Source organism: Diabrotica virgifera, chromosome 3 (genome assembly GCF_917563875.1).
Source record: "Diabrotica virgifera virgifera chromosome 3, PGI_DIABVI_V3a".
Lineage (NCBI taxonomy): Eukaryota > Metazoa > Arthropoda > Insecta > Coleoptera > Chrysomelidae > Diabrotica > Diabrotica virgifera.
The window spans coordinates 106,480,239-106,505,234 of NC_065445.1; the positions used below are offsets into that span (position 1 = coordinate 106,480,239).

General features: G+C 31.7%; 1 protein-coding gene across 3 annotated transcripts in view; it reads left to right on the forward strand.

Moving 5' to 3' along the window:
* LOC126882018 (zinc finger protein 271-like) overlaps positions 1 to 24,227 on the forward strand; it is an 89,913-nt gene extending 65,686 nt beyond the window's left edge. Inside the window, exon 6 of one of the 3 annotated variants that reach the window (XR_007697080.1) lies at positions 5,740 to 5,884. Coding sequence is in view for 2 of the 3 variants with exons in the window: in XM_050646789.1 (XP_050502746.1) it covers positions 13,485 to 15,100 (1,616 nt within the window). In the remaining variant the exon portion in view is untranslated. Of the gene's footprint in view, positions 1 to 5,739; positions 7,393 to 13,484 lie in introns of those variants that run through there. The other 2 variants (XM_050646789.1, XM_050646790.1) reach the window with 2 other exon arrangements.
* The last annotated feature ends 769 nt before the right edge of the window (positions 24,228 to 24,996 follow it).

The window sequence follows — 24,996 nt, forward strand, 5'->3', positions numbered from 1 at the left end:
ACAATGTCGTGGTAATATTTTCCAAATCTATCTTTGTCTTACAACGCACTCAGCCGAATAGAATATTGTCAGTCAGACAATGACAATCAGTGACAATTTTAAATATTTGACATGGCATCGGAAATATTTTGAGTTGTTGATTAAATACTATTGATATATAGTGTATTTGATAAATAATTGATTTAAGACGTGAACTTTATAAAAAGATATTTATTGTGTATTATTTGTGGAAGATTCAAGTAGCGAATAGATCAGGATAATATATTCTGTGATCCAAGATCCAAGTGTTTTGTTGTTAAAGATGTTCAAAATTGTAAGCGTTCCATAGTAACAATATATTATTAAAAAATCACTTTAACATTTTTCCTCTTTTCTTGATTGAGTATTAGTTTTTGTTGTACAAATAAATTATATGAATACATAGTTAGTGAAAAAATTATCACATTTATTAAGTGAATTAATAATGTGCAATTCTACAAATAACAGTTATCCAAGAACATTCAAAAGCCACCTCTTTTAAAGTTAATCATGCCATTGTCAAGTAGAATGACGTTCTAGTAATGTTTACATATCCATACCAGTGTGAATTTTACTACACGTAATATGCCGTGTACAGACAGAAAAAGTAGGGATAGCCGTAAAATATTTGCGAATTATGTACCCACCCATAGCCTTAAATTGTCCAGAGCATTTTCATCAATATTCTTGTTTGCCTTTGAGTGGCTCTCCATTTGTTTTGATGATTCCTTATTAGCCACTTTTGAACCTCGTTTTGGAGCATCTTTGGTTATGCCACAGAATGGGTTCTGGGCTTTCAAAGGTCTCACTCGATTCTTGTTTTGCCAACAAATATGCTCGTTCATTCCCGTGCACACCTTTATGATCCGGCACCCTATCATCCATATGTGATCCATATAGTAAGGATCTGTTTTTAGGTGGATGTGAGAGGTGGCATTAAGATTTTTGCGGATTAAGTTAGGTGATAACTTCGTTAATAATAATTGATTTAGCTCATTCTCAAATATGCCCGGAACATTAATAAAAAAAAAATAAAATATTTAAAAATTTCGTTTTTTTTTGTACTTTTTTTGCTTATAACTTTAAAAAAACGATTCATTTTGGAACAAAGTCGTATAGGAATAACACAAAGATAATTAAATTTTCTATCAAATGCGATTGGTTAAAAATGTCTTAATTTACCACCCTTGCTGCAAAATAGCAATAAATATAAAATAAGGGGGCAAAACAAGCCTGTCCTTATTCAATGATTTTCCATCACTTTTCAAATTTCATTAAAATTGACTTACTAGATTTTGAATAATAATTTTGCAATCTAAACTTTTTTTAAAAAATTAAAATTTTTTAAAATCTTGCACAACAAAAACTAGAACATACAAAGATTTGTCAATTTTTTTACATATAAAGAAGCACTCCTCCTATCTAATGCACTTTACATAATTGAAATCGGATTATTTAAGCAGCCTCAGCAATGTTTTAAAGTTATAAACAATTTTTTGGCTTATAAACAAATTAGTCCTGTGGCCAGGAGGGGGTGCTACGGGCTCCTTTATTTAGATGGACTTACCCAAGATTTTTATGTATTTTTTGACCCGTAGAACACGATTTTTTTGGGTAACAGTTGATCCGGATGTCGATAAGATTGTTATAAACAAAGAACTTGAGGAATTACATAACATCGATTTTTCGCAAAATAAAATATTTTTTTGTATTTCTTGGGTAATTCTAAGCAAAAAATGTTCTTACAAGTTTTTTCGTAGGATGCATAGTTTTCGAGATATACGCAGTGGAACTTTCAAAAATTCGAAAAATTGCAATTTTTGAACTCGAATAACTTTTGATTAAAAAATAAAATAGCAATTCTGCTGACAGCATTTGAAAGTTTAAGTCAAATTATACCGGTTTTAATTATTTACATTGCTAAAAGTTAATTTTTTTATTATTAAACAAAGCTATTTGTTTATAAGCCAAAAAATTGTTTATAAGTTTAAAACATTGCCGAGGCCCCTTAAATAATCCGATTTTAATTCTGTAAAGTGTATTAGATAGGTAGAGCACCTCTTTATATGTAAAAAACATTAGACAACTTCTAAATGGTCTACTGTTTGTTCAGAAAGATTTAAAAAAATTTGAACTTTTTTAAAAACATTTAGATTGCAAATTTATTATGCAAAATCTATTAGGTCGATTTTAATGAAATTTGGTACACGGTTTAAGTATGTTACAAAGAATTTCCTAAGCGAATTACTAAGGTTCTAAGTGCCACCAAAGTGGTTAAAAACATTGAATAACAACAGGCGTATTTTGCCCCCTTATTTTGTATTTATTGCTATATTGCAGAAAAGGTAATACGTTAAGACATTTTTGACCAGTCGTATATCATACAAAATTCAATTATCTTTATTTTATTTCTGTACGACTTTGTTCCAAAACGAATCGTTTTAAATGTATAAGCAAAGAAAGCAGAAAAAAATCGACTTTTTCGAAATTTTTAAATATTTTAATTTTTTTATTAATATTCCGGGCATATTTGAGAAGGAGCATAAGTCAATTATTATTACAGAAGGTGTCACCTAACTTTATCTGCAAAAATCCGAATGCCACCTCTCACATCCAAAAATAGACGTTTTTTCACAGATCCTTACTGGTCTAATATTGCTACAGTTACTTTTGTTGTGCTCGACCTGATAAGCTCTTATTTTTTAAGCCAAGTTCACTATTATACAGTGATGAGAGCGCTAATAACCGGCAAAATAGCACAAAAGATGGAAATGTTAAATTGTAATAGCACATATTAAGTTGTAAGATAAAATGAAATGAAACTAGTCGAGCTGGGAAATTTAGCGATAGTACAATAACCTTTTTATTTATAGGGGAGTGCAATTAGAAACATGCATTGTTTCGGAAAAATTCAAACTTTATATTTTTCTAAAACTTTTTTTGTTAGTTTATATACATGTTAAAGTAAAAAGTTCTACTCGCAGATTTGGCCGCTAATTGTTTATTATTTGTTTAAACAATAATAATTGTTTTGTATTAATAATTTTAAAAATATCGTTAAATCCATCATTTTACTTTGATCAAATATGTTTCTAGGTATTTTGTTTTTGATTATGTTTATTATATTTATTATATTTATCCGAATATGGCATTGCAATTTGAAAATTCTTATACAGAAGCTCTATACAGTATGTCTGCGTAGCTAGGAACCACATGGAAAACTTTTTATTATCAATTTTACGAAAAAAAAGTTATTCTTCATAAAATGCTCTGGATAGTCAAAAATCTAAAACTCAACTATCAGATATCAAATTTTATCAATTTTATACGAGTTATGCCAAAAATATGAATTTCGTTAAAGAGTAAAGTATATTCAAGAATATCAAGAAATGCTATTATGAAAAGTTGTTTGAAATTAAAAACTATGTTTAAATATACAATTACATCATTCTAATCAAAAAAATTTTCAGTTTTTTCTCAAATTACGGATCCTCATCATTTTATTACAATTATGATAACTATTCTATTATCACTTTTACGAAAAAAAGTTATTCTTCATAAATGCTTTCCCTGGTCTAAAATCTAAGATACAACCATCAGATATCAAACTTTTTTAATTTTATACGAGGTATGTAAAAAATATAAATTTTTCTGAAGAGTTAAGTGCCTTTATAATTCACAATATTTTAATTACAATGATGTAATTGAACACTAAAACAAATTTTTTAATTCCAAACAACTTTTCTTAATAACAATTTTCGATATTGTGAAATGTAACGGTACTTTACTCTTGAGTGAAATTCATATTTTTTGACATACCTCGTATAAAATTAATTAAATTTGATATTTGATGATTGTATCTTAGGTTATATACGGTGCAGAGTATTTTATAAAGAGTAATTTTTTTTTTTCGTAATACTGATAATAAAAAAGTTATCAATAGGTTCCAAGTTACGCAGACATACTGTATAAGAGCTAAAAAATTTTTTTTTGCTGAACATTTATTATTGTTGAAGCTTATTATTAAATGTATTTTAGGTAAGTTTTACAGAAAAAAGTTTTGATCACTTTGTATAAACATTTTTTTAGCTGGTAATTTTCGGTTTTTGTATTACATTTTTGTTATCTTTCTTAATTTTCTCAAATAGAAATAGTTTATCTCATTTCTAAAGTAAAATAATTTAGTGCATTTTAAAGATTACATCCTAAGCTTTAGAAAAGCACTTATAAAACTAATAAATCTGTTCAAACTTGAGTAATACCGTCTTAAAGTGGTGGTAATTCTATAAAACTACGAAGATTTCAAAAATTACATTTTTTGAGACGTCATATCATTTGAATTAAATGTTTGAGATTTTCTTGAATGAAACATCATTTAGTAAGATGCTTGAAAGGTAATTTGTGCAAAACTGAGGGTTTTATAAGAAAAATTGTATTAGTTACACATTTTTAAATCATTTTTAAACAAAATTCATGTAAGGCTCACTTTCCGCCCACACCGTACTTATGTCCATACATTTTATTTCTTTTTATTATAACCATAAGATAGTTTAATTATTTTTTCTTCATGTTCAGTTTGTAAAATTTCATTTGATCCATTAGTTAAAGAATTATATTAAAATAACTGAACCGTGCACTTCGCCGTACGCTAGTTTACAGTGCGCCAATGTTTGTGAGAAGGGTGATTTTAGCGTTATAAATAAAAAATTATAGAAGATACAGATTTAATTTTAGAAAATTCTTTATATAAGGTTTTTTTTGTAAAATTTTCTAAATTTTTCAATGGTCAAGTCAGCTTTTTTCTAAAATTTATATTTTCGGAGTTATTTAAAAAACATCTAATTTCGTTGTTTATTAAACATTTCTTAATGAAATTACAAAAAGTTCTGCCTTGTTTGATTGTTTCCGAAGTGAAAATCTATATGCACTCCCCTATTACATTATATTGATTGTTTCCCAGCTTTACACGTATCAGAGGAGTATGTCAACTAAAACTGTCACTGTGACAGTGGTATTTGCCAAACTCGTCCGATACGTCTAAAGGTGGGAAACAATCAATATGATGTAAATTAATCGGTTGATATCGCTAAATTTCCCAGCTCGACTAGTTTTATTTCTTTTTATATCAAAACTTAAGAGCAAACAGTAGCGATCAACAGGTAGCAACAAACGCGGTCCAAGATTGCGAAAGTTCTGCGAACTTTCAAAAGTGAGGCAACAGTGCGTCGGTAATTCGACACTGACAGTGACGTTTGCACTATCAAAAACAATAATTTTTATACACATTGGCGCGAAATGTTGCCAAGTCAGTGACGTTCGATTTCTTGTTATAAAAAAATCGATTTTTAGTAGTTACAATGTGACACAAAATCTAGGCACGAGATAAAAAAGTTTATTTGAAGAAAGTTTATTTTTTGTCTTTCTTAATGGCGGTACAGGCTCCTTTTTGCAATATTTTATTTAGTTATAGAGTAATTTCCACATACTAACATATTTCTGAAATTGGGCTCTGTACCGCTATTCTTATTATATTACGAATATGTGTGCCAAATATATTAACAAAATATTCAAAATTACAGCCGCAATCTTGGAACGCGTTTGTTGCTACCTGTTGATCGCTACTGTGTGCTCTTAATGCATTTTCCATTTTTTACGTTTTTTTGCCGGTTATTAGCGCGCTCATCACTGTATATTGCTTACGCCAGTTATTTTTTATTTTAGATCTTTCCCAGAAGAACCGAGTGGAAACTATACATTCGTTATCTACACTTTCATTTAAAAAACAAGGAACTATGGAGGAGCCTAAAAGAAGTCCAAACTATGAAGAAGCAACACTAAAATATTCTGCATGTTCTGAAGATTTCTCCGGTATAAATAAGTTAAACAAAATTGCAATCATTAAGACTGAAGAAGGGCTTTACAAATGTGAAATTTGTTTTAAGGAATTTCGTTTCGCAGGCAACTTGAAAAAGCATTTCAGAGTCCACACTGGTGAAAAGCCTTACAAGTGTGAAATCTGTTTTAAAGAATTTCGTCTAGCAGATAGTTGGAAAAAGCATTTGAAAGTGCACACTGAAGAAAAGTCTTATACGTGTAAAATTTGTTTTAAGCAGTTTATCAGAGAATGGGGTTTGAAAAAGCATTTGAGAGTGCACACTGGAGAAAAGCCTTACAAGTGTGAAATCTGTTTTAAAGAATTTCGTCGAGCAGATAGTTGGAAAAAGCATTTGAAAGTGCACACTGAAGAAAAGTCTTATGAGTGTAAAATTTGTTTTAAGGAGTTTACCAGAGCATGGGGTTTGAAAAAGCATTTGAGAGTGCACACTGGAGAAAAGCCTTACATGTGTGAAATCTGTTTTAAAGAATTTCGTCTAGCAGATAGTTGGAAAAAGCATTTGAAAGTACACACTGAAGAAAAGTCTTATGAGTGTAAAATTTGTTTTAAGCAGTTTATCAGAGCATGGGGTTTGAAAAAGCATTTGAGAGTGCACACTGGAGAAAAGCCTTACAAGTGTGAAACTTGTTTTAAGCAGTTTAGTGTCCAAGGAACTTTGAAAAGTCATTTGAGAATACATACTGGAGAACATCCTTACAAGTGTGAAATTTGTTTTAAGGAATTTCGTTTCGCAGACAGCTTGAAAAAGCATTTGAGAGTGCACACTGGAGAAAAGCCTTACAAGTGTGAAATCTGTTTGAAAGAATTTCGTCTAGCAGATAGTTGGAAAAAGCATTTGAAAGTGCACACTGAAGAAAAGTCTTATGAGTGTAAAATTTGTTTTAAGCAGTTTATTAGAGCATGGGATTTGAAAAGTCATTTGAGAGTGCATACTGGAGAAAAGCCTTACAGGTGTGAACTTTGTTTTATGCAGTTTTCTCACATAGGTAATTTCAAAAAGCATTTGGCAGTGCATACTGGAGAAAAGCGATTCAAATGCGAAATTTGTTTGAAGCAGTTTAGTCGAGCAAGTGATTTGAAAATACATTTGAGAAGACACACTGTTGATTCCATTAAGGAAAAATCCTTATGAGTGTGAAATCTGTTTTAAACAGTTTAAAAAAGCAGGCAATTTGAAAAAACATATGAGAGTGCATACTGGGGAAAAGCCTCATATATACGCCCACGTTGGGCGCCAAAAGTGAGGCGATAAACTACCCCAGATAATTGAAATAATATTCGAGAATAATATTTCAATCAACTATCATAGCTATCGTCTACCCTAGACTAGCTCAATCTCCCAAGTTGTGAGTCCACCTTGTTCTAATCAAAAACATGAACAATGAAATTCCAGAATGGAGCAAATAAAACAACAATATTTAAATAACCATGTTTATTGTTCATAAAAATATAATAAAAATGACTTGGTAAAGTCTATTCGGTAGACTTACACCGGTCATGGATTAAGAAAGAAATGAACGAATTTACTGGTCCGCTGTAGTTTAACTATTTACACATGGGCGCAGTAATTTTTTATTTGAGGAGGTTCTTATATAAATCAAATAATTTTAAATTTTAGGTGTTTGTATAGCCTCAGAAGCCTAAACGACATAATTTCGTGATTCTTTATAACAGTTCATTATCCGTAGCCAAAAATCAATATACCTAATATTAATTGTTGCATGAATATCAATATAATAAAAATAAAACAAATTATAACTTATAAAAGGTAGAAGGCTAAACGTTGCTGTATTGTTGATGTTTTAATTTAATCTCTAAAATGGTTTTCTATAAAGTCACAATCAATTTAAGTGATATATTGACGTTGGATGTTTTTAAATTAAAGTCAATTGACGCGTGTAAAAAGCGTTTATATGACATTGTAAACTAATTTGAGCTTGTTTTATTCTTTTATCAGATCGCATGTTTTCTATGTTAGTCATGTATATTTTATAGTTTATATGTATAATGGGGTATTTTTCCCGTAAATAAAAATTATTAAAAACAATATTATAATATTACGTATGTACCTACAATATCTACAAATAGTTTCGATTTCAAACAAATCACGCCTTGAAAAGGATCCGGAAATCCTACAGCAGGGCATTATGTAAACATCAAATATTTAAGTAAAATGCTAAATATTATTAAGTCAATATACGTACCAATTTTTTTTACTAAAATGATTTAGTCGTTATTGTTCACACTATCATCGCCATCGCTGTCATCATCATCGCTGTCGTCACCGTTAATTGTTATTATGATTGGGCTTATTTCGTTAATTTTATTTTCACGAATCCACCAATCCTCAATTAATTGCTAGCTCATTTGGATCATTCAATTCTCTATTTATTAATATAAACATTTACATAATTGTTTATACAGGGCGCCCAAAAAATTTTTTTAATTTAAATTATTTGACAAAAAAAGAAGAATCTATATAATTTATTTAATTTAAAATACATTTTATTGCTGTTAGGAATCAGTAAAAAAATGTTTATATCACAAATAAACATTGTTTTTCGCTTAAATTAAATGTTCAAACTTCCTAAGAAACAGGTGGCTGGCGGGAGCTGGCTTGAACATTGAATTTAATCGAAAAGCAATGTTTATGTTTGAAATAAACATTTTTTCTGTTTCTGGGCAACAGTAAAATGTATTTTGAATTAAATAAACTACATACATTCTTCTTTTTTGTCAAATAATTTCATTAAAAATTTTTTTGCACGCCCTGTACAAATAATTGTGTAAATGTTTATATGACTAAATAGTGAATTTAATGACCTTTCAAATGAGCTAGCACTCGACCCCTATTCTCATTTAAAAAAATCATCGATTACGTCATCACCCCCAGATGGATGACGACACTAGTATGATATATATGCCAAAATATCATATGTTGAATGGGTTTATTGACAGATTTTAAAACACAATGTAGGTATACCCCCAAAATATATTTTATTACTATTTCTTTCTTTTATCTGTTTCAATAGTTTATTAATGTTTCTTCACTGCTTATATCAATAATACATAGTCTCAATTTACAATCAATTACTTTCAACTGAATTTTAATCCCTTTCTTTTCTTTTCTACTCTAATTCTCACCCTTTAATTTATATCTCAATTTCATGTACCTACATTGTTGTCTATCAATTCACATTTATTACTGTTATTACTATATGACTGCTAATATACCCTTTTAGCTACAATTTTTAAGCTTTCCGATTTTTCATTCTTTTTACGACCACTACTCCTCTCATTAAAACATCAAGGAGTATTGACTTTAACAATTTAGGTTACAGCTGCACGTCCACATCTAATTAACATACATATTAGATATCGACTCGTTTTGATCCAAACGTTGTTAGTCTTACACTAACACATACACTAATAAATAGAAGTCTTTAATAAATATAAATAAAAAAAAATCTTTTAATAAATAGAAATAAAAATCTTTAAAACCGGTACAGATTTGTTGGTTGTCTTTCACCAACTATCTCTTCACCCTCAAAAATTCCCAAATTCCATAAACTTGTTTACCTTTGCAACATTCTCCGTCTATTCCACCATATCCCGTTAGCATAACTTAAGCAGATATATCATGTTAATGAATACTGAGGTAGTACCTCCTTGTAACCGAATCATTTAGTTACTTGTAACCGTTGACCTGAAGATGCTCTGCATACTTTAGAGAGCGAAACCAGTCGTCGGAAGTTACAATAAATGATTGAGAGTACGTCTGTCTTTTACTTCATTCAAAATATCATAATTTAAAAACAAAAATCGACCTGTTTCGGGATTTTCCCTAATGTCATCGGTTTACGAAATAAAGAATTTATTCCTTTCATTTGCACCATACTGTATATACGAGTAGTTGCAAAATTTACTGAATGCATTAACATTATTTAGTGGTGGCCGCATATCGAAATAACTACTCTGTGATAGACCACATAACGAATTAGTTACTCTGCGGTAGACCGCATATTGGATGGTAGACCGCATATCGAATCGGCACTAATCTATATATTTTTTCGTATTTAAAATATTACTTGCGGGTAAATCCTAATTGTTCTTTTAGTCAAGGAAGTCTCTTCGCATCTGCTCGGGAAAATGTTCTAGTCAGGTGTTTTGCATAATCTTACTCCTAAGTTAGTATTAAGATTTTGCTAAGAAAGGTATTTCTAACAAGGGTGCATTGTATTTTATTATTTATCTTATTATTTTTCCTTAAATTATCCTGTTTATTAAATTTTAATCAAAAAATTACTAAAAATTCAATAATTAAATAGATATTGGCCCTCTACGCACCCGAGGTCTACGCTTATGTTACTGGTATACCTAAAATATTACAATCGACCTGCCGATTCGTTTGTTTCTTTATTAATCCGTGACCGGTGTATCCCTACCGAATAGAGAGTAAATTGCATTAACAAATATATTCAAATTCTTGCCAAAACCTAACAATTCTGGATTATACTTATGGCTTTTGGTATCTGATGGTAACTTCTTGATGTTGAATGGTACTGCTGCTGGTTCTGCAACGGGCTCTGGGGTTCTAAAGGCTGTACTCTGTACTCCACCAGGCCTACAGGTGTTGGTCGTTGCAGTCTAGTTGCTGTGGTTGCAGTATGGATGACATGTCCCTCCTTGTATCGCCGGCGATTTGAGGATTGTTGAATCTCTCGGAGGGAGGACGGTGATCTTTTATCCCAAAAAACTAGAACAGTAAAACACATATCAACAATCAAGAAGATAAACCAACGTGTGCCGTCTGCCATTCTAATCGTCAGAAAGAGTAGCAGATGACAAGAATAAATTAAATGAAATTTATATTAGGAGAATAGTTAAAATTTGATTACTAAACGTGCATATATGTAAATTAAAAAGATAATATATTTAAAACTAAAATACCAGAAACCATGTTTTTGACATTGGAGGTTAGATATAAAAAATTTAGAAAAAATGTTATAAGAAGCTAGGTATGCATGTAGAAATGTAACTAAAATATGATACGTAATATTCTTACCCCAACAGAGTGAAAGTCTGGAAATAGATAAGGCCTTATGGGCCCATCTCTTTAAATAGATAATTTTTCCCTGTCCCTTCCATTTTCATTTTGTGTCAGCGGGTAGGGATGAAGTGTCACTTTCATGACAGTGCGACGTTTGAAATGACGACCAAGTACTATGAAGTAGCAGGCATGTTCCGTATTGAAAGACAGTTACTTACAGATTAAGAATGTACGGGATACGTTCAGTATGTTCAATCGATGATTTAAATGAAAAGAGATATAGTAAATAGAAGATAATAAAAGAAGATGATAAAAGGGGATAATAAAAGAGGGTAATAAAAGAGAGCGCCAACGAGTTTTTAACGAAGAGAACAGGTAAAACAAATAGAATAAAATGATTGTTAATGAAATATTAAAGAAAATAAAATAAAATATCAAAGATGTGACGTTTGTAACGTTACAAATGTAAAATTTGTTTTAAGCAGTTTAGCGTTGCAAGCAGTTTGAAAGAGCATATGAGAGTGCATACTGGGGAAAAGCCTTATAAATGTGTAATTTGTTTTAAGAGCACACAGTAACGATCAACAGGTAGGAACAAAGGCGGTCCAAGATTGCGAAAGTTCTGCGAACTTTCAAAAGTGAGGCAACAGTGCGTCGGTAATTCGACACCGACAGTGACGTTTATACTGTCAAAAACAATAATTTTTGTACACATAGGCGCGAAATGTTGCCAAGTCAGTGACGTTCGATTTCTTGTTATAAAAAAATAGATTTTTAGTACAGTGGAACCTCGATAACCCGGATTAATCGGGACCGCGGCCGATCCGGGTTATCGAAAATCCGGGTTAGCCGGAGAATATAGTAAAAATTAATAAATAACCTCCATTATAATTACAAAAACATGAAACACATATGCACAGTACACATCTAAATTACGTATAGTTGTATAGAGTGTAGAGTTTTGTTCATTTCTTGGTAAAAAACTCAGTCATACTGTAGAGATGTACCGACACCATAATATGGTAGGTCTGGATCCCGCGTACGAAAAAAAGTTGATAAATAGCAAGCTGAAAATTTGTTATTAGCTTAAGGGTGTCTAGTCGGACAAACATTAATATATGGGAACACTGGAACAGAGGAAGTTTTAACTGTGGAACAGGCTCAAAATTTGGAACGGTCAGACCACGAAAACGGCACATGTATTTTGTCCGACAGAACAGACTTAAACTCTCCGAACAGAGATTAAACTCTCATGCAAAAATCAGACTGCTATTTATCACCAAATTGGCGTTTTAATGAGTGGAACATGTAGAATATGTCAAATGACAGGAATTATGACAGGTGATAAATAGCAGTCTGATTTTTGCATGAGAGTTTAATCTCTGTTCGGAGAGTTTATGTCTGTTCTGTCGGACAAAACAAATGTGCCATTTTCGTGTTCTGACCGTTCCAGATTTTTTACCTGTTCCACAATTAAAACTGCCCCTGTTCCAGTGTTCTCATATATCAAAGTTTATCCGACTAGACACCCTTAAGCTATTAACAAATTTTTAGCTTGCTATTAATCAACTTTTTTTCATACGCGGGATCCAGACCTATGGTATCATAATATCATATTATGATGCTGCAATAAATTTATTTTAAAGATTCGCCTTTATCAATCCTACCTAATGTTTCTAGTTTCTTTTCCATTGTCACAACATTTTTACGTTTTGTTAACATTACAGTTTTGTTACCATTACGTAGACAAAAATCAGGCAAACACAATCTGAAGCACGATTACAGAACGGAAGTGATTAAAACAATGTTGTTATTTAAGAACAGACTAAGGCCATTGTTTTAAAAAAGAATTTTTAAATAGTCACGTCTATTTTAAACAATGCTAAGACAGTTTGACATAAATAACGGAAAAGGAATACAGACAGGTGCCTGTTCTTTCCGATAAGCTGAGACGGTCGCTCTGCCTGCCGCCGTGTGCATGAATCATTTTTACTGTTGTACATACTTATATGTGTTCAAATTACACAAATACACATTATCTCTCAAATATTATTTGACCTACATACATTTTTATTTGATAAAATTGTTAAATTGTTTATTTGTTAAATTTTTGTCTGATGAAAATCGGTCCGGGTTAGCCGGACTTCCGGGTTATCGGGGGCCGACTTATCGGGGTTCCACTGTAGTTCCAATTTGACACAAAATTTAGGCACGGGATAAAAAAGTTTATTTGAAGAAAGTGTATTTTTTTGTCTTTCTTAATGGCGGTACAGGCTCCTTTTTGCAATATTTTATTTAGTTATCTCTCTGTACCTCTATTCTTTATTATATTACGAATATGTGTGCCAAATATCTCAACAAAATATTCAAAATTACAGCCGCAATCTTGGAACGCGTTTGTTGCTACCTGTTGGTCGCTACTGTGTGCTTTTAATACATTTTCCATTTTTTATGTTATTTTGCCGGTTATTAGCGCGCTCATCACTGTATATTGCTTACGCCAGTTATTTTTTATTTTAGATCTTTCCCAGAAGAACCGAGTGGAAACTATACATTCGTTACCTGCACTTTTATTTAAAAAACAAGGAACTATGGAGGAGCCTAAAAGAAGTCCAAACTATGAAGAAACAACACTAAAATATTCTGCATGTTCTGAAGATTTCTCCGGTATAAATAATTTAAACAAAATTACAATCATTAAGACTGAAGAAGGGCTTTACAAATGTGAAATTTGTTTTAAGGAATTTCGTTTTGCAGGCAACTTGAAAAAGCATTTCAGAGTCCACACTGGTGAAAAGCCTTACAAGTGTGAAATCTGTTTTAAAGAATTTCGTCTAGCAGATAGTTGGAAAAAGCATTTGAAAGTGCACACTGAAGAAAAGTCTTATACGTGTAAAATTTGTTTTAAGCAGTTTATCAGAGAATGGGGTTTGAAAAAGCATTTGAGAGTGCACACTGGAGAAAAGCCTTACAAGTGTGAAATCTGTTTTAAAGAATTTCGTCGAGCAGATAGTTGGAAAAAGCATTTGAAAGTACACACTGAAGAAAAGTCTTATGAGTGTAAAATTTGTTTTAAGCAGTTTATCAGAGCATGGGGTTTGAAAAAGCATTTGAGAGTCCACACTGGTGAAAAGCCTTACAAGTGTGAAACTTGTTTTAAGCAGTTTAGTGACCAAGGAACTTTAAAAAGTCATTTGAGAATACACACTGGAGAAAATCCTTACAAGTGTGAAATTTGTTTTAAGGAATTTCGTTTCGTAGGCAGCTTGAAAAAGCATTTGAGAGTGCACACTGGAGAAAAGCCTCACAAGTGTGAAATTTGTTTTAAAGAATTTCGTCTAGCAGATAGTTGGAAAAAGCATTTGAAAGTGCACACTGAAGAAAAGTCTTATGAGTGTAAAATTTGTTTTAAGCAGTTTATCAGAGCAGGGGGTTTGAAAAGTCATTTGAGAGTGCATAATGGAGAAAAGCCTTACAGGTGTGAACTTTGTTTTACGCAGTTTTCTCAAATAGGTAATTTGAAAATGCATTTGGCAGTGCATACTGGAGAAAAGCCGTTCAAATGCAAAATTTGTTTGAAGCAGTTTAGTCGAGCAGGTAAATTGAAAATTCATATGATGGTGCACAGTGGCAAAAAACCTTACAAGTGTGAAATTTGTTTTAAGCAGTTTAGCGTAGCAAGCAATTTGAAAAAGCATTCGAGAGTGCATACTGGGGAAAAGCCTCACGAATGTGAAATTTGTCTTAAGCTGTTTAGCGCAGTAGACAATTTGAAAAAGCATTTGAGAGTGCACACTGGGGAAAAACCATACAAGTGTGAAATTTGTTTTAATCAATTTATTCAAGCAAGTGATTTGAATATACATTTGAGAAGACACACTGGAGAAAACCCTTATGAGTGTGAAATCTGTTTTAAACCGTTTGACAAAGCAGGCAATTTGAAAATTCATATGAGAGTGCATACTGGTGAAAAGCCTTATAAATGCGAAATTTGTTTTAAGCAGTTTAGCGTTGCAAGCAGTTTGAAAAAGCATATGAGAGTGCATACTGGGGAAACGCCTTACAAGTGTGAAATTTGTTTTAAGCAATTTACTCAGTCACATAATTTAAAAAGGCATATGAGAATCCACACTTAGTCACACATTGATGGTGCCCAGAAAATTGTTTTTAAATGAAGAAACCGAAAAGTTAGGTTATATGTGTTTAAGAAGAATCGGAAATGGAAAAATAGTTTGACAACGACGCACTTGACCACTGTGTGATGTCCTTTCATTCTTATCGTAAGAAAGCTGTATTATACAAGGTGTCCCAAAAGTAGCGGAACGGTCGACTATTTCGCGAACTAAACATCGGATCAAAAAACTGAGAAATACGTGTTCAATCATTTTCAAAGATCTATCCAATGACACCAAACACCAATCCCCCCTACACCCCCTGGAGGTGAGCTGGAGGGTAACTTTAAAATCTCAAATGGAAACCCCTAGTTTTTCTTACAGATTTGAATTCGTTACGTAAAAGTAAGCAACTTTTATTCAAGACATTTTTCCGAACTGTGGATAGATGGCGCTATAATTGGGAAAAACCATTTATCCTGATATCACAGGTAAATTATAGAAACGGTCTAATATCTCGAGAAATACACTTCCAAATGAGGAGCCAAAAAAAAGGCTTCTAATACTTTTCGAAAACCTATCGAATAACACCAAACATGACCCTCCAACCCACCCCCTGGAGGTGGGGTGGGGGGTAACTTTAAAATCTTAAATAGCAACCCCACTTTCAATTACAGATTCGGATTCGTCATGAAAAATAAAGCAACATTTATTTAAAACATTTTTCATAATTGTTGATAGATGGCGCTTTCATTGGAAAAATACGATTTATTAGCGCCATCTATCAGCAATTTTAAAAAATGTTTCGAATAAATGTTGCTTAATTTTTCATGACGAATTCGAATCTGCAATAAAAAATGGGGGTTGCTATTTAAGATTTTAAAGTTACCCCCCACCCCTCCTCCAGTGGGTGAGTTGGGTGGTCATGTTTGGTGTTATTCGATAGGTTTTCGAAAAGTATTAGAAACTTTTTTTTGGTTTCTCATTTGGAAGTGTATTTCTCGAGATATTAGACCGTTTCTATAATTTACCTGTGGTATCAGGATAAATTGTTTTTCCCAATTATAGCGCCATCTATCCACAGTTCGAAAAAATGTCTTGAATAAAAGTTGCTCACTTTTACGTATCGAATCCAAATCTGCAAGAAAAACTGGGGGTTTACTTGAGATTTTAAAGTTACCCCCCACCCCACCTCCAGGGGGTGTAGTGGGGGTTGGAATTTAGTGTCATTGGATAGATTTTTGAAAATGATTGAATACGTATTTTTCAGTTTTTCGATCCGATGTTTATTTCGCAAAATATGCGACCGTTCCACTACTTTTGGGACACCCTATATATAATTACATTATTATATACAGTGTTTCATTGGGAAACGGAAATACTTGAATGGTGAATAGAGGTCGCTTAGGCGGTTCTAGATATACTACATTTATTACTGTTATTTATAACCGAGTTACAGGGTGTTTTATTGACTTTGCCCATTCATTTCTGGACCCATAACTTTAGAACCACCCTGTAGATTTTTTGATATTTGGTACGCCTATGTTTCATTTAGAACCTAAACCATCCAACTACTAATCACAACAAAAATCCAGGTCCGGACTAAAAGAAAATTATAAACTCATTGTGACCTTGAAACAACACCCTGTATCTTAAAATTTTCACAATTCGCTTGCATATTTGAAAAGAGCAGAAAAAAAAAGTTTCGGTTCGCTTCAATTTTTTGGCCAGATAATTTAATGACTAATTTTGAAATTTTAATAAAATTTTTGAGAACTCGGATTAAAAAGCAGGTATTATTAACTTTTACTAATAAATTATTGAAATTAATGAACAGATACTTATGTTCACAATACAAATGTTTACTACATTCTAACGACCCATTTAGTACTCACAAGAAAAATCCAGGTTCGGATTAACAAACAAACAAAGTAATTATGACCTTGAAAAAACACCCTGTATATTGAAACTTTTAAAATCCTGCAAATCCTTAAATCTTGCACATTTGAAAAGAGCACAGAAAACTGAGTTTACAGTTTGGATTTAATTTTTTGCGCATAAAATTTAATGACTTTAATTTTGAAATAAAAAAATACATTGAAATTTTTTAGAACTCTAATTTTAAAAATAGTCAATACCTATTTACTACATTGGAACGACCCACATACTGATCTCAACAAAAATCCAGGTCCGGATTAACAAAAAAATATAAAGTAATTGTGACCTTGAAACAACTCCCTGTATGTATATTGAAATTTTCAAAATCCGTATGCACATCCGAAAAGAGCACAAAAAACTAAGTTTAACGTTTCTCTTCCATTTTTTGCACAGGCAATTTAATGACTTTAATTTCGAAATTATCTCGAAATTTTTTAAGAACTCTATCAAAAATTTCAAAAATATATTATGTATTTAAAAAATAATGGCATTAAATTGTCTGCGCAAAATTGAAGAGCGAAAATTACTTTGTTTTTTTGTTAATCCGGACCTGTATTTTTCTTCTGGTTACTAAATGGTTCGTTCCAATGTAGTAAATAATTATGGATTATTGTTAAAATAAGTATATGGTTAATTATTTCAATCATTTATTAGTAAAAATTAATAATACCTGTTTTTTAATCTCAGAGTTCTTAGAAATTTTAGTAAAATTTCAAAATTAAAGTCAGTAAATTGTCTGGCAAAAAAATTGAAGCGACCCATTAGACTTAAACTTGGGGTTTTCTGCTCTTTTTAAATAGGCAAACGAATTTTGAAAATTTTAATATACAAGGTGTTGTTTCAAGGTCACAATGAATTTATAATTTTTTTTAGTCCAGACCTGGATTTTTCTTGTGGTTAGTAGTTGGATGGTTTGTAACTCAGTTATAAACAAGGGTGGGGCCATAAATGTAGTATATCTAGAACCGCCTCAGTGACCTCTATTCACCACTCAAGTATTTCCGTTTTCCAATGAAACACCCTGTATATACTTAGTTAAATATAAAGCTACATTATAACTTTATACAAGGTGTCCCAAAAGTAGCGGAACGGTCGAATATTTCGCGAACTAAACATCGGATCGAAAAACTGAGAAATACGTGTTCAACCATTTTCAAAAATCTATCTAATGACACCAAACACCAACTCCCACTACACTCCTTGGAGGTGGGGTGGGGGGTAACTTTAAAATCTTAAATGGAAACCCCCAGTTTTTCTTGCAGATTTGGATTCATTACGTAAAAGTAAGCAACTTTTATTCAACCCATTTTTCGAAATGTGGATAGATGGCGCTATAATTGGGAAAAACGATTTATCCTGATACCATAGGTAAATTATAGAAACGGTCTAATATCTCGAGAAATACACTTCCAAATGAGAAACCAAAAAAAAAGGATTTTAATACTTTTCGAAAACCTATCGAATGACACCAAACATGACCCTCCAACCCACCCCCTGCCTCCAACCCACCCCCTGGAGGTGGGTTGGGGGTAACTTTAAAATCTTAAATAGCAACCCCCACTTTTTATTGCAGATTCGGATTCGTCATGAAAAATTAAGCAACATTTATTTGAAACATTTTTTAAAATTTTTGATAGATGGCGCTTTAATTGGAAAAATACGATATATTAGCGCCATCTATCAGCAATTTTAAAAAATGTTTCCAATAAATGTTGCTTAATTTTTCATGACGAATTCGAATCTGCAATAAAAAGTGGGTGTTGTTATTTAAGATTTTAAAGTTACCCCCACCCCACCTCCAGGGGGTGGGTTGGAGGGTCATGTTTGGTGTTTATCGATAGGTTTTCGAAAAATATTAAAAACCTGTTTTTTGGTTTCTTATTTGAAAGTGTATTTCTCGAGATATTAGACCGTTTCTATAATTTACCTATGGTATCAGGATAAATCGTTTTTCCCAATTATAGCGCCATCTATCCACAGTTCGAAAAAATGCCTTGAATAAAAGTTGCTTAGTTTTACGTAACGAATCCAAATCTGCAAGAAAAATTGGGGGTTTCCATTTGAGATTTTAAAGTTACCCCCACCCCACCTCCAGGGGGTGTAGTGGGGGTTGGTGTCTGGTGCCATTGGATAGATTTCTGAAAATTATTGAATACGTATTTTTCAGTTTTTCAATCCGATGTTTATTTCGCGAAATATTCGACCGTTCCGCTACTTTTGGGACACCCTATATAATACGTCCACCGAAAGTAGCAATTCCCTATTTATTACAAGTAGGTATAAAGTTGTTCTTATACACTGAGCAGCAAAATTAACGCACCACCTTAAAAATGGGACATTTTTGATACGTGCATTTGGCGTGCATACGGGTCATATTACCCGTGTGCACGCCAATGGTGAATATAAAATTCTTAATTTTATGTCAAAAAAATGAGCAATAACTACCTCTTAAAACCTACCAAATTTCATTTGCATATCTCAACCGGTTTTAGAGCAATAAATAAATCATCAGTTGGTAAGAAAAAATTCAACATCCCGCATCTCGGAAATGAAGCATTTGCGGACATATGTTTATCAAGTAAACGGTCATTATTTTTTCATGCAGAATTCCCCTTAAAGTTTGTCGCACTTATTTAGAAACACCCTGTATTGATAAAGAACTGTACTAGTTGTTAAAGTACCTAACTTTTTAATTATCCAACATAAGCGAATGAATCAGAAAACAAAATGTTAAGAAAGCCTAAGGCTACAGTTGAGTTTTAATTTCAAGATTTTATATAGGCTAGAATATTCCACAGGGTGTTCCAAAATTTGAGGTAAAAAAAACAGTCTCATTGTTACACCCGGTATACAATGACACTTACCGGTTTAGCAACAATATTGCTACATCGATATTCGATTCTTGAAGAATAAGGATATAATATACTAAAAAAATCACTCAAATCGGACAGGTTTAGGAAATTCGAGACATCAAAAATGTTCCATTTTTAAAGTGGTGCGTTAATTTTGCTCTTTAGTGTAATTTGTCAAACGGATAGAACTTGAATTGACTATTTCTTGTTATTTTGACTATTTTTACAATACATAAGACATCATTTGCAAATACAGTGGAACCCCGATAAGTCGGCCTCCGATAACCCGGAAGTCCGGCTAACCCGAACCGATTTTCATCAGACAAAACAAACATTTTTTCACTTTGACTAAGTTTTTTACCAAGAAATAAATAATACTGTATACAACTGTACGTAATTTAGATGTATTGTGCATATTTTATGTATTTCATGTTTTTGCAATTATAATGGAGTTTATCTGTAAGTACCTATACCGTGTTTTATTAATTTTTACCATGTTCTCCGGCTAACTCGGATTTTCGATAACTCGGATCGGCCGCAGTCTCGATTAATCCGACTTATCGAGGTTCCACTGTAATGTACCTAGGCAACTAATTATTTAGCCGCGTATTATTCGGAAACAACATTTATTTTTTTAATTATAATTTTAATCACGAGTAGTTGATAATTATGTTTTTCTACTAATTAAAATAAAACAGGTCGTAGAACAAGTATAGTATTCTACTCGCATGTAATAGCCATCATTACTAGTCCAGTCGGGTTAGACGAATAACAGGCCTAACCTTGCATTAGGAGCTGCCCCGAATTTTATTTTTCTAATCTTTAGGGAGGGTCAATATTAGTATAAATTTAAAATCTCGACTGAATTCCACCGTTGCGTTAGCTGCCATCTTGATTTTAAACGAGAGCCGTTTTTGCTCAATATCTCCGCCATTTTCAATTTTTTGACAAAAAGTATAGAAACTGAAATTGTTGAAAATGCGATTTTCTATAATTTCATTTATTATAATTTTTTTCGTGCGGTCGATATTTTCCGAGTTATGAGGGGAAAATAGTGAGAGTTGGAGCATAATTATTGAATTATCTCGTTTATTATTAGTTTTACAACAAATATGTACCTATACAAAAATGAAGATAATTAAATTCTACACAATTTTGGTCTCTTTCATTTTTTTGCTAAAATTAATATTTAAGGTAGTACGTATGCGGTAATGGCGCGAGCGTAAGACCGGATTGATTTTATAGCAATTGTTTTTGTTCAATATCTACGCCATTTTCAACTAAAATTGTTCAAAATATAATTTCCTACAATTTCTTTTTAACAATTTTTTTCATGCGGTTGATATTTTCCGAGTTACATGGGAAAATAGTAAAAAGTGGTGGGGGGAGCATAATTATTGAAATGAATTTTGTTTCCGAGCTGCCCCAAATTTTATAATTCTATCCTTTAGGAGAGATCAATAGTAGTGTAAATTTAAAATCTCGACTGAATTCCGCGGTTGCATTAGCCGCCATATTGATTTTAAATGAGAACTGTTGTTGCTTAATATCTCCGCCATTTTCTACTTTTCGACATAAATGGTGGGAAAGAAAATTGTTGGAAATGCAATTTCCTACATTTTTTTGGCACAATTTTTTTATACTATCAATATTCTCCGAGTTAAGGGGGAAAATAATGGAAGCGGAGGGGAAGCATAATTATTGAATTGTCTCATTTATTATTAACTTTACGACATAATTGTACATAAACAAAAATAAAGAGAATTATATTTTATACAATTTTTGAAACTTCCAATGAAACATCAAGCAAACTAAATATATAAAAGACATAAAAAGACATTATATGCATTAAGTTCACTTAATTTTATTAACTAGCGGGTTTTATTGGTTGAATTTGTCTATCGATATTTTAAGATTTATGTCAGCTAATATATCGTGATGTTTCATCAATTTTTTTTTAAATTTTGGACCCTGTTGGGGGGAATTTTCCCATTTCCCCCCTTGTAGACACGCCACTGGTTCTCTCTTAAAATTGTAGTAAATCGTAATTGCAACAATTTCAGTTCTTACACTTTTTGTCGAAAAGTTGAAAATAGTTTAATGCTGAATGAAAGATTACATTATTACTGAGGGCCGAAATTTCGTTAGAATAAACAAAAAAATTTTTTTAATGAAATATTTTAAATTAAAAATCACACTAAATTATCTTTTTTTCACCCATCTAACTTAAATTATTAAAATTATTAAAATAAGGTTACATCTCCAGTAGGTAGGTTATGCGAATTAGCTTTCTTAAAACCTTCCATTTTATTTATTTATTTGTACCACCCAAAATATGTCCTTAGAAACAGTCTATCCACTTTAAACTAAACAAATTCACTATAAAACTCCACTTAGCAATGATAAAACAAGAAGAGAACAAAATAAAATGAAGAACTTGAACTAACGTCAAACAGGTAAATAATAAAACTGTTGAAATGGCGCGCGCTGGAATATACGACTAGTGACGTCAGAAGCGTTCTCTAGGATTTCAAATAATACTAGATTTAAGAATAATACATTTAAGATAATACTAGGTGTCAGGGGATGGCAAGAGACTCGAATTGAATCAAAACGAAACGATTATTTTGTTTTTTGTTATACCTTACTCGGTTTAAGAGTACAAATGACCACGTTTCATTAAAGTAATCTGCGACGCATTATTGGAGTGTTCTCCTAGCGGCGCCGCTTGGTACTACTGTATCTCGGTTAACAGATTACTGACTCATGGTCGAAATTATTTTCACTCAATACTAGATTTCTAATGAAGTTTTTTTTTATAGACAGGCTTTTTAATTTTCTTTATATTGTAGACAATTATTCCTAGGATGTTTCTTAATCGTTTTACATGTCTAAAATGACTACATATTTAATTTTTTGTGAACATCTCTATTGAACTGATAAGAAATATGTGAGATTTAAGTTGCACTTTTAAGCATCTGTGTTGGAATATAATAGGTATGTTTCTTTGTTTTCTAGTGTAACACTTTCGAGTGTAGGTTCAATGACATATAATAAAGGTAGACTCCGGAACTGCTGTAGAAGGTGGGATCAACATGATTATCTCGCCGAGGTAATTTTGTTTATTGTCTTACGTACGTAAAGATTTCTACGACTTCGTATCAAAACAATAAACATAACCTCTGCGAGATAATTGTGTTAATCCCACCTTTTAAGGCCGTACTATGCATTTTCTTGTATCGTTTCTGATATTAGAAAGTTATATACATTTTCTTGTATCGTTTCTTGTACGTACATTTGTGCCCTATATGACACTATGCAAGTTCTTGTATCGAAAATTGTATGTAATTCGGCACGTGATTGGCCCAAAATTTTGTTTGCCACCCTGTGTCACGTTACATTGGTATGGTAGTACTGTGTCTACAGCTGATTTTAAGGACTTTATAAAATTGATAAACTTTTAAAAACTTATAAATTTAACATTTTAATTTTTAACCAGAATTTTTACATTGACTGTTTGACGTTGATTATTTGTGTTTTTATTTTGTTTTGATATTTGTGCTAAAATATTTGCATTAGAATTATCTTCAGTTTGATCCAATTAGGAACTATTGTATTTTCCTCTATTAAAAAATTATGCAGCACAATGAAAGTCAAAGTTATATGTTGAACTTTATAGGAGCTAAATATACCTATGGTTAGTAGAACTGTAGTCCATATATTAAGTATCAATAAAAGATTTATAAATAATACCTACAAAAACACAAATAAATTCATCAAGACATAAATCATATGATCCCATTATTATCCCATTATGTCATTTAGATGTTTTACCAGCAGGTTTTACGTTTTTGCTCTTTGCGCAGAAATTGGCGCAGTTCTTGTACAAGAATCTGTGTCTGACACAAATTCTTGTATCTGTGTATGACACTATGCATTTTTTTGACATATCAGAAACGATATCAGAAATGATACAAGAAAATGCATAGTGTCATACGGCCTTTACAGCAGTTGTAGAGTCTACCTTTATTATACGTCATTGAACATTGAATAAAAAGAAGTATTTGCTTTTACTTACAAATATTTAAGTATTTACTTAATAGTAATTGAATAAAGTCATTTCTTTAATGCTTTATTTTATTACTATTAAGTAAATACTTAAATACGAGGAAGTAAAAGCAAATACTTCTTTTTATTCAATAGACCCCTTGTGTGTATAGTTAGGTACTTAAAGATCGATCGATGTACGTTTCTGTAAATTTTGTACCAATTTTTATTGTTATCGGTAAGTGTATTTGTGAACAATATTAGAAAATACTTAGTATTACAGTTGTAACGAAAATATTATTAAAATTAATAAATTTTTTTTTTATTTCCCCTTATAGTCCAATCAACACCCATTTTCTCGTGGAATTTTGAGAACAAGGTCGATTTCCTTGAAAATTTGGATTTAGGTAGTAATTATAACCTTTGTAAACATCTACCCTATTCCGAACTGCGCTTTTTCCCTGGGGGTGAAAACAACCCCATCTAAGGGATGAAAATTTTTTAATCAAAATAACGATGGAAATCGATAGAATAACCAATTCTGAGTAAATTTTGTTCTATAATTTTTTTTTTGCAAAATTGACACTTTCAAAGTTATTTGCGATTGGAACTATGCATTTTTCATTGAAAAAACTCACGTTTTATAACCGTTTTTCATGAATAACTTAAAAAATTTAATATAGGAAAAACCATAAAGAACAAAATTGTAGATAATAAAAAAAACAAAGAAATTAGCGTCGAGAGACCTATGTTAAACACAACAACGACTGAGTTATTGCTCTTTAAAAGATGGTTATTTTCGAAGAACATCGAAATGGAGAACCTTTAATCTCAAATTACTCAAATGTGGTGCAATTTTTTGGGAAAAGTTAAGAGACATCTTTTAAAGTTCATTAAAATACCTTTTAAATAAGCTCTGACAAAAGTTTTTTGCATGAGAACTGACTGATTTATGACGAAAATAAAGTCTCTCTCTGCTTTTTTCTGTTTGAAATGTAAAAATTAAAGCCTCGTCCTTACAATTCTAATAGAAATGAATAGCTTCCCACTTGAAATTAACTTTATTTGGGTATAATTGATACG